The sequence below is a fragment of the Vidua macroura genome, chromosome 12 (assembly GCF_024509145.1).
Source record: "Vidua macroura isolate BioBank_ID:100142 chromosome 12, ASM2450914v1, whole genome shotgun sequence".
NCBI classification, from domain to species: domain Eukaryota; kingdom Metazoa; phylum Chordata; class Aves; order Passeriformes; family Viduidae; genus Vidua; species Vidua macroura.
This window is the reverse complement of record NC_071582.1, coordinates 6,978,944-6,990,402: the sequence shown is the minus strand read 5'-3', so window position 1 is coordinate 6,990,402 and position 11,459 is coordinate 6,978,944. Positions and strand designations below refer to the sequence as shown.

The 11,459-nt window shown below is 41.7% G+C and overlaps 1 protein-coding gene across 1 annotated transcript in view; it reads left to right on the top strand.

Annotated features, from left to right (window-relative positions):
• Positions 1 to 1,405: 1,405 nt before the first annotated feature.
• The window catches only part of KLF13 (KLF transcription factor 13), a 29,929-nt gene continuing 19,875 nt past the window's right edge, over positions 1,406 to 11,459 (top strand). Inside the window, exon 1 of the mRNA XM_053988561.1 lies at positions 1,406 to 2,475. Within this exon, the coding sequence (XP_053844536.1) occupies positions 1,935 to 2,475 (541 nt within the window). The 5' untranslated portion in view covers positions 1,406 to 1,934. The remainder of the gene's footprint in view (positions 2,476 to 11,459) is intronic.

The following is an 11,459-nucleotide window of genomic DNA, read 5'->3' as shown; positions in this document are numbered from 1 at the left end:
CTGATAATTGTCCTTGATCCCAGAGTTAAGACTGAGAACTTGTGCCTAAGTATTGCCCTTTCTTCATTTTCCTAAAAATGGCCTGTTTCTTCTCAAGCTGAAAGAGCTGCAAGGTTTCTTCTCTGAATCTACTACTAAAGAACCACCAGGTAGGTCTGCTTAAGCAAAGAGAAGAATACAATATTTCTTATAAAGATGTTTTCCACAGAAGTCCTTTTTAGTCTAGCAGGTAAGTCCCAAACTCAACGTTTTTATTTGGAAATGTGTTAACATTTCCTGTAGATCTGCTCAGAACAAATGGTATAGTACAGTGTGTCTGCATCAAAATGTTCTGTCTCATTCAGCATTAAACCACATCCTCCTGCACTGGGTACCTTATTTCTTTCTTTGCTACAGAGACAGCACCACAGACCACCCTGTTCTGAGCAGACATGGGGGCACTGTGGCCCGCACAGGTTACCCCATGAGCCTGGCCCTGAAGGGCAGTGCTGCATAGGAACATAAATTCCATTTTTTCACAAAGCACAGTGGTAGCATAAGCAAACTTTACTCTTGAATGTGGTATTTTCACATGTACCAAACCAACTTTTTGCTCAACCTAACAGCAAAACTATTTGGGTTTCTGGAACAGATGTTCACTTCCACTCACGCCGCCTCAAACGCCACAAAATTTTCCTCCAGAAAGAAGGGCTTCCAAAGCAGCCGTCCTCTGATCATCTTTGTCTCAGAGAAAAAAAAGTCTTTGCTAAAGACCTGAATTTCACAGGAATTACTCTGGAGAAACATGTTCCAGTAAAAGGTAATAGGTGTCACAAGTGCTTTCAGATCTCCATTCAGATGCATTTCCTTACTTCTCGGTCAGTTAATTACACGTACAACTCTCTCCTTGATTCAGGCATTAATCTCTATAAAACTGGCCGAGCTGAATCTTTTACAAGCAGTGAATAATAATGAAACCCAAGTTATTTGCATTTGTACTTTTAAATAATTCAGAGGCTGCGGAGTGCTGGAGTTTTGACAGGAAGGTGATTTCAAGTGTGTTCCCTGGCAGTTAATTAAACCTGTCACAACCCATTAAAATCCACGCCCGAGCTCCATCTGTGTGGCTGCGGACCAAACCGTGCAGCCTCACTCTCTGCTGTCACTTGTACCAGTTCTAACTTCACAACGTTTTAATCTCGTGAAGTTCCGCGCCTGTTAAATTGTGCCTCGCAGTGCAGCTCTAACGGATGCTATCGAATCGCTCGCGTCCGTCAGAGCGGGCAGGGGAGGAGGCGAAAGGCCCGGGAGCTGCCCGGCCGCGCCCGGGGCCGGCGGAGGGGTCCGCGCGCGCCGCCCTGCGCGCTGCGGCTGCGCCCGCGCCGGGGCGGAGGGTGCCGGCCGCGCGCGCCGCCAGCCAATCGTGCGCCTCCTCCCGTCGGCGGGCGCTGCCTCCGGCGCGCGCCGCCCACCTGCTGGCGCGAGCTGCGGCCCCGCGCTGACGTCACGCCCAGATGTTCCCCCAAGGCCACGCCCCGCGGGGTCCGGGCGGCTCCGGGCAGCGATAACGGGGCGCGCCGGGGCCGCTGTCACAGCGCGATGGGAGGGCTGCGAGACCGCATCGCCAGCTCATTGCCTTCCTGAGGAAACGGCATTAATCCATACTCCGAGCAAAAAGCTGCCAGCGACAGGATCTATCTGCTGTTCTTTTTCTCTTCCACTGGACCGCCAACGCTTTTTCGATTTAGTGACAAGCTGGGTGCGATCGTCACGAACAAAGTGTGGGTTTGATGGCTGCGATATCAGCCTGTACTCCTACAAACCGATCCTAAGAAATAAGGGAGGGAAAAGTCTGCTTGTGTAATCTTTTTAAAAAGGGAAAGAGCGCTTGTGTTGGGTTTGTTTTTTCTTTTTTTGTCTTCGCCTGTTTGGATTTCTTTTTAAACTTATGAAAAATGGCAACAGCAGCATATGTGGATCATTTTGCAGCAGAGTGCCTTGTTTCTATGTCAAGTCGTGCTGTTATCCATAGTCCCAAAGGGGAGCCTGATCCCCAACCTGATGCAGCAATACTTCCTTCATCCAATGGAGAAGATAGACGGGAAGTCAGAGAAACCGGGAAAGACAATGGATCATCATTACTTGTGGTAGCTAGCATTTTAGCAGATCTGAACCAGCATGTCCCAAACTCATGTGCTCTAAGGACGGAAAAAACAGAGACGCTTGATATAACAGAACAAATACACATTTCTATTGCTCCTAAGGAGTTTGGGGAAGAAAGTCTGTCTTCAGCTGGTAAGAGTGGAGGAGAAAGAGCAGCCACACCTACTAGCTTGGCTGCAGTAAGTGAGCCAAGCCTCAGACAAAAGAACAAACGCATAAGAAGCTGGACTGACCCTGGATCACCCCAGAAAAAGCACAAATGCCACTATGTGGGGTGTGAAAAAGTTTATGGCAAATCTTCCCATCTTAAAGCTCATCTAAGGACCCATACAGGTTAGTTACAATCCAGCCAGAGATTTATTTGTTACAGCTTGGTAATTAAAATGAAAAACAAAACCAAACAAACTTTTATTTGGCCACTGTTATGGTTTCACCTCTGGAACTCAAGCTTGGGAAAACCAAACAACAACAAAAAAACCCCTCTGTGATAAACCCTTACCGGGCATATATTCAAAGCTAATGTTGCCCTTTTTTATTAATGTCATAGGGAACGGCATGCGGGTCATCTGTGTGGATTGTACCAAGCTGTAATTTTTAGCTGCTGGCCTTCTTGTTCTGTGTGTCTTCTACTTCCCTTTCTAGTATTTCTTACCTCCCCATTTTTCCTACTCTGTGCTCCAGTCCCTCTCTTTATACCAGCTTATCACTTCCCATGCAAGTATCGATACTCTTGATATTTTAAAATTAAATGTTCTAGAGGCACCTACATGGCTGTGTATCTGTTTCTTTCTTTAGCAGACACTTTGTGCAAGCTAGAGTAAGCAGAAGGTAGATGAGAGGCTGAACACGAGTCACAAGGAGACACCATAAGTGAGGAGAGAGGGGGATATGGGCAGTGTCTAAAACACTTTTGGCATCTGGGTAGAACCAAATTAAAAAGAAAAAAACATTTGAATGCAACCAGTGACTTGTACTCATCAGTGTTCAGTGCTTACTTCTTGGTGAAGGCTGAGCACTTTTTTGTTGCTACTGTAATTTATGAGACACACCCAACAGAAAAAGTGGAAATCTTGCAAGCTTTGAGAAAGTTGCACTGAAAGTATTAGGAGGGCCATCTTGAAATAGGCCCCATGACTTGCCACACCTCACGCCTCTGCCTGGTGCTGGGAGACAGGATGGCTTCCAGTCAGAAAGGGGACAGCAAAAATTGAGGAGACCAGTCTCTGCTGAAGGCACCAATCATAGCACATGTGTCGAGGCACCACACTGACTAGAGCAGACTTGTGCAAGATGTTCCATTGAGTAATTTCAGATGGCAAATTAGTTTACTAAGATGTATGGTCAGTTCTCTTAAAAAGGGCAGTAAGAAAGAGATCCTCAGAATTAAACATGACATAACTCCTGAGCAGTTTTAGCTCTGAGGTGTCAGCCTCACCCATGCTGGCCTTACTTTCAGTGTGCCTTCAGCTTTTCCTGTTGCCTTCCTGAGATAAAGTAAGAGCCAGTCTAATTTGACAGTATGCTTTACTCTCTGTGGGAGAGGAGAAAGCCCCATCAAATTTGAGCATATGGATGGACAATTCCCTGTGGCACACAGCCAAAGGAACAGTGTGTTCCTGGCACCCCAGGCAGCCTGTCCTGATTTGCACTGTGTAACTGCTTTTTACCGCCTTGGGAGTTATACAGAAAAGGTGTTTCCACTTGGCTTGCAGGGAATTGTCTCCATTAATTTTCAGCTCTTTTGCATTCTTATTGCTGGCATTTGCCATTGTCCTGAAAGCGAAGGATAAATTTAGCAACGTTTATGGGTTTCCAAACCAACCAGAGACCAAGAAGGGGAACTCCAGCCCCTGATAAAGAGAGGAAGGCTTGGCATGCCCGCCCTGCGGGGAGAGGAGGGAGGGCAGGGCCGGCGGGGAGTGTCGCTCCAGGCTGCCGGCAGAGCGGAGTCATTCGGGGACGCTGGCTCGACTCCAAGTTCTCTTTTTTTTTTTTTTTTTCTTTTCCCTTTTTTTTTTTTTTAACTCTTCATTTCCTGTATTTTTTCCAGGACTGTGGGGCTCAGTTGGTTATTGCTGTAGTTAATGGCACTAAGAGAGCACGTGTGTGTGTCTGAGAGCTAAAGGAAAAGCAGGGAAGGGACTGTTTTTGCCCAGGGAGTGGCAGGACCCTCAGGGACTACAGCTTCTTTGTTTTCTTTCGTCTCCAGTGTCTGTGTGGGAAGCTTTAAGCAAAGCTGCCAAGTTTCCCTCCTCACTGGCAACAGGTTTGTCTCTGTTTGGATTGAGTTTTAAACAGGCTTAAATGCCTCTTACTGTCCTTGTAGAATATTTTCTAAGGTGTTTGAATTTTTTTCTATCTTTAAAAGAAATCGTGACAGCCTTGAAAAAAGTTTGTAAGACAATAAGAGTTAAGCTAACAGAAAAAATGATCAGGACTGGTAAATGTTTGTTCTTACAAAACATGTAATGGTGTTTTACTGCTTTAGAGAGAGGGCTTTGGGTCTTCTCTGCTTTCTAGTCATCCTGAACTAGTTAAGTAACACATCAGTCTGCCCAGCTGTCAGATAGATAGGGTGATGGCTATCCACCTCACAGAGCAGTAGTGAAAGTGCCCCAGGTACACATGGAAGCTGCTTTTAAACAGCTATCCAAGTAAGTCCCAACCATGTTTGCTAAGAATGGTCAAAATTTCTGCTATGGAGCAGAACTTCTTCCATGTGCTGTAAGACTAGATGAGCTGGTATTTAGGGGTGACCTGAAGGCTGAGGACAGCACTGCAGGCTAGAAGGTAGCTGATGATCATGCAAGAGATACTTGAGCAGTTTATGATCTGCTTTAGAAACTTGCTTGTCCTTGTCTGCTACTTTGGTGAGAAAGTAAAGGCTTTGCTCTTCATGGTTCAGGGAAGGATAGACCAGATCCTTGAGCTTATGTCAAAGAGATACAGAGCCTTCCAGGTACTATTGCATCAAATCTAGCCCACATTGATAGGGACGGAGAGCTGGTACTATTTTCCAGCTGCTTGGTGCTCTGTGTGAAATCCTTCTGATAATTATAGCCAGATATCAGAGCTTAAATACATGAAGTAAAAACCATAGTGCAGAGGATGCTAATTCTCCTATTTAAATCAGAAGAACCAAGATGGAAACGCCAAGAGCATCTCAATTTTGTTCTTTACTCAGTGTACAGTGTTTTTTAGTACTCCTATTAGGACAAAATGTGCTGGAGCAATTCACAGTTTCTTGTGTGCTTTTTTGGTACATTACTGGTTAACCTGTTTCAGCCTTATGAATACTTCACCTTTATTACACTGAAAACTCTTGAACCAGGCAAGAAAACTTTTTAACCAAAATCTTCTCTGTTCTCTCCACCAGCTTTCAAAAGTTCCCATCCCCCTGTGTTTCTTTCCATGTTTATGTTTTCCACTCTAGTCTCTCACTGAATGTCCTGGAGTTGAACATGATCATCAGCCACAAAGCCCTTGAAATTTTAATGTTTACCAGAAGGTTATATTTAGTGTCAGTGGGTAGTTGTCAAGTCCAAATACTTTTTCACTGAGGCTCCCATGGATCTCAGAAGCTTTGTTGGGGTCCACAGAGGCAGCACCCCAATTTGTCCTAAGCTATACTGACCCCACTGATAAAAAAGGTGTCACCGATGCGTGGATTTTAAAAATCCTCTCCACTGAGAAAATTCCTAAACACGAAGGACTTACAAAAAAGCAGATAAATAATTCACATGACAGAATTCCCCTTCATCTAAGCAGATTTTCAACACACAGGTCTGGACATTTTCTGGAGTTACTGGAAACCAGTTAGTATCTTGATGCACCAGTGGTAGGAGGGAGACAGTACAAAGCCTAAGAGCAATCTACAGGCTACCATCTTGCAGAGCCTTGTCCAGGACCACTGTGTTCTGAGAGGCTGTAGAGAGTCCCAGCTTATTGCATTATATTACATATTTACACATAGAGAAAAAACAATGGGATTTTGAGCAGAAATCACAAGTATCCTATGTATTGCAGCTCCCCACCAAATCATTGTGACCACTCAAGCTTTTAGCCATCTCCATTAGCACACCATCACCATCAGGAAGCAGAAAGCACAAAATAAACCTTCATTTAACTTTTTTGAACTTTCCTTCTAAACTTACTAGTTCTAAGCACTAAGCAGCACATCATAACACAGAAACAGCTTTTCAGTCAGTCATCAGAATTAAATGAGTCTGCACAAATTAGCAGAAGCTAAGAAGAACTGGGCACTAGTCTGGAATCTTAGTAATTGATATTTGAAAACAATCTGAGAATAAAGCAATCAGACCTCACTGTGACAAGTATGACAAGAGCATAACAATTAGGCTGGACAAACAGGAGTAGTCTATGGTCTGTGTTCAGGCTGGTAAAGAGGCCTTTATGTAAAGTACAAATTACCCATTTTAAATAGGGGTTTGGATTTCACTTTCAGTTCTAGTAAATCTGATTTGCTCACACTATGTTTATTCAAAACAAAACAGTAAAGCGCAGCTTCCCTTAAGTTCTGAATCAAGATGCTATCCATTGTGTGTAGAAACTAATTAACCAATGTAAGAAGCAAGTTTTTCTATCATAAAAATAAATTCTATCTTTTGTTTTAGCATCTGCCAGTTACCAGAAACATAGCTAGTTAAATAAAAACCCGTGGACTAGACCTGGCTGAGGTTTCTTTTAACTTGTCTCTAGGCGCACAGTGTCTCTTGAAGGTGTATATGTGTATGTGTGTAGCAGGTGGGCAGTGTTGGTAAAGACCCAAGGCTTTGCAGGAAAAGATTAGAAGAGAAGAAACTCAATCTAGGGCCTTCTGTGCCACTCAAGAGCAGTGCAAAGCAGGACTGCAGACAGCTCTTGTCTACAGCAGGATGAAATGAGTGATGCTGGTGCTTCAATCCTTCCTCCTGAGCTGCCAGTTTGGCTGCTCTGCATACTGGGACTTACCAGGAGCTGCACTCCCTCTGAACAGGATGCCAAAGGAAATTGAAAAGGCCTTTCCCCAACACAAATTTCCCAAAGGCAAAAGGACAGACTAATTGAATTTATCCCTCTGCATGTTGGGCCTCTTGGGTTTGATTTCTTGTGTTAAAAGTTAGAAACAACTCGTAGGCTCTGTATGCTTCCTTCAGTCTCATTAGCATACACCCAGATTATCCAAAAGCTGCAAGGTGCCTCTAGGTTGTTGTGTCCATTAAGTGCCTTCCACCTCCTTACTTTGCTGAGTGCATCAAAACTTTTTCTATAGGGTTTTTTTCTGAGATGGGCCCAAATGGTGACTTCTGGACAGATTCAAATACCAGCCTCACAAAACAGTTGTCTTTCCAGCCTAAGGCGTAAGCCTTCTTTCTCAGTGTTAAGAACTTCAGCAACCTGCTACTTTTTTTCTAAAACTGATAATCTTAACTCTATTAATAAGCCTGTATTTTTTAAAACAATACAGATTTTCAAAGCGTTGTTTGTGTTTCCTCTGAAAGAGCTCTGCAAGTCTTTTCTTACTTCCACTAAGAAAATTTCATCATGTAAAAAAAAGTCAGTAGAAAACGTAGAACAACTTCCCTCAAAGTCCTGCCTGAGTCCTCACCCTACAATGCAATTCTCAAGACTAAAGTTCTTATTTAAAAGCATTGATTTTAAACCTAGATCAAACAATCTGTGTTCATTGAAGAGAACAAAAAAATTGTATATGCTATAAGTTTCTTAATGTAAAAGTCTTTGAAATAAACACAGGACATAAGCTTCTTAAAGAGTAAGCAAATTTTAAAACATGTTTCAAAAGGAGCTGATGTCAAGACTATTCATAGTCAGTCCTTTTACATGACTGCTTCAAGACTGAATAATAAGATTCAGTTAATTCAGCTGCAAAAGAGTTGGGGCTAAATTAGTTGCATGGAGAATCCAGCTGAATGACATCTGTATTTACCACACACTTGATTAATATGAGCTGTTAGGGGGAACTACCTCTCCTGATGGTTATACAGGTTTGTCTGTCAAAAGGTTCCCTTTATTTCCTTTCCCCCCTCTTTCTCCCCAGTCTTTGTGGAGATATTAATGGTGCAGAAGACACAGAAATGAAGTTTCTGGTAACAACAGAATTTAGATATTGTAGCTAAAAAGCATTTAAAGTAAAGCTGTACCTATCATTGTTGCAATGATATGTCTAATGAAAAATCAGAAACATCATAGACTTCTCTTTCCACAAACCATTTTTCTTTTAGCATGGAAGTGGGACTTAGGTCCAGTGTAATGAAACCTATCACTATTGGAAGTAGTGAAGATGGATGACCCTCCAGTTGTTTTCCTCACCCTAGACACAGGTAGTAGCACTTTCCTTCTCAGTGGCAAGACCTAGGTCTTACAAATAGTTGAGAATAAAGTGGCAAACAAGGTTTTTAATGAATGGACAGTTGCAATTGATTGCTGTGTTTGTATTAGAAATTAATCACAGTCCTATGGACAAGAGTGTTCAGAATGATCTGCAGAAGACTTTTCTGCAGTAGCATTTCTCTGCAAGACACTGGAAAGTGTATGTCACAGAAGTTTAGCATAAACAAACCTTTTGCTAAACTGGAATTCCATATGAAACAAACTCACAATTGGATTCCATCTGAAAAGAAGGCACCTTTAACCATTTAAAACAACTGTTCCATTGTGTTATTGTCTGGCTGAACATGCTTATGGCATGTCCAAGACCAGAAACCTGGAACTTGTTTATATTGGACATGTGGTTTCTAGTTCTGTTTTTTAAGTTAAGCATGTTCCAACTTCCCCCCACCCCCTTCCAATCTTGGATCAGCTGTCTGGAAGTTGGTGCTGACAGAGCCAAAAAAATACTCTGCTGTTCAAATGCAGGACAACTTTTGAAGGGTCCTTTCTGTAGAATTTCTATAGGTATACTTTTTCCCTTTGTTACCCACTTGGCTTTTATGAGGTAGATTTGCATGGGCAGTGAGATCATTATCTTGCTGTGTTCAGTTTAACAATAGCTAGACAATGTGGGTTATTTAAGTGCAGGCACTGAAGTCAGACACACATATCCTGTATTTTTCAGGTCTTGCAGATTCAGCAGATCTTACAGGGCCTCCACTTAATAGAAAAGAAAAATTTTAAAAGTTTAGAGTGCCACCGTTGTGGTTACTTGTAGAAAAACTACCTCAGAAGCTTTTTTGCAGCCTAAACATAAAAAGCATTTACTAACCAAGAACTTGGCACAAGTCAAATGGTATTAAAGTAAGCATATCCTGAAATGACCTCTAGTGCAAGGAAAAGATTTGCTGTAATCACTTACAGTCCTTTTGTAGTGCTCTCAGGAAATATAGGCAAAATACTGATGACTGGGTATCTGCTGATGTTGCAGTCAATGGACCAGTAAGCTATCTTAGATTTATTGCACATGCTATTTCTACCAGGTTATAAGTTATATGAGTTTTTGGAATAGAGGACCCTGAAAAAGTCATATGAAACAACGGTGTTGCTGCTGCATGTTTCATATCTTTCCATCTGCCTCGGTCCTGTAGCCAGCTAGAATATCCCTTGACAATAAATACCCAAGCAGAATGGGCATGCTAGTTATGTCCTTACTTCCTTCAACAGTAGTTTTTAAAGCTGGTAAAGGAGAGCAGCAGAAATGCTAACTCTCCCAGAGTAAGATCAGGTGCGGTACAGCAGCCAGAAGCAATGTATTGAGCTTTTGAAAGTAAACAGCTGTCAGTATTTCCACTACAGGAAGTTAGAATGGAGCCAGCTGAGAAGGATTAGTACATTTTCAGATATTTCCTGCAAATTTTTGGTAAAATTATGAGCTGTTTGTTAATAGATCGGGGAAATATTTATTTTGTGTTTTCAGGGTAAATAAATGAAATTACACTGGTAGAAATTTACATACTAGACTGGTATAAATTTACATACTAGAGACTATTTTACATTCTTGCAAACCTCACAGTTGAATATAGTGCTTTCCTACATTCTTAATCTAGTAATTTAGGCCTTTTTCTGCTGCAACAAATAGAACAGAGATGCTGCTGAAACCTCACAGGACCATGGACTAATTTTTGTTATTTATATGTAGAGGCTTACTGAATTTTAATTTGCAATCTCTTTTAAATGCCAGCAGAAGGACTGCAGATGAGCATTAACACATGAGGGCCATGGAAGTTTTTGACTGTTCTGAAGATTGATATCTTTTCCAAGCCCTATGTGAATTGTATGCAGCTTTCTTAGGCACTGAAAGCCCCTCAAAGTCAGTGGAAATTTCTATTTGCTGTATATATGTCTATACAAGCAGTGCCAATAGAATGTTTAGCCTGACTGTGTAATAAATCCAGGATGTGTTTGTAAATATGTCTTCTAAATTCTCCTAACATGGCCAAAACAAAACCGAATTTCTTAGATAGCCCATAGGATTACTTTCAGACTGGATTCTCATTGATACACATTGATACATATTTCCCCTACATATTTCCCCCTTATGCAAAGATGTACCATATTTACACATTCTATTTCCCCCAGCTTTCATCATTGAAAACTACTGAATTCTTCTCAGTAGCATTTAGGAATTTCTCAGACTGGCAACATTCAGAATCAAAAAATTCTAGCTTAAATAGAAATGTATGAGCAAATATATGAGCAACCAGAAAAGCAAATGCTTTGGAATTTATAGGTACCCCTACTTAGTGTTACTAGCATAAACAGACCTATAAGAAATGTATCAAAAAGCTAATTTTTTTTCTTTTTCAAATGACAGAGAAGATGTAAAATTTGATCATGGGATGAAGTAATTCTAATTACTGATTACTAATTTAGTAGATGCTAGGTGTGAATTTAATGGAATCAATTTTCCTTCAAGCTGTATGATATGAGGTAAGACTAGCTAATCACCTATCCCTTATCTTAAAAAAAAACCAAACAACTCTCAGTGTCCCTAATAAAGAAACACACATGGGGTTTTTAAAGTACAGAATCTTGTATTTCATTGGGAAAGAAACCTCTTCCTAACTGACCACCTGCAAATATAATATGCAAATGTATAGCATTACATTAATAATACACATCAAAGTGGGTTTGCACAGCTAAATATAACTTTTAGAGAACCCTAACTCTGATTCTGCTGCTCTTCCATGTGTTGCTGAGACTTTGAAAGGGGAATAGGGCTGTTGCAACTTGGTAGATTAACTCAGCATTGGTCAGTGGAACCTGGAGAGAGAATTCTCCCTCTGCCCAAAACCTCCAGCTCTTACCTGCACGGCAGAATCCCTTGCACTGTTGCGAGGTAAGTTTTCAAATGACTTCCAGAG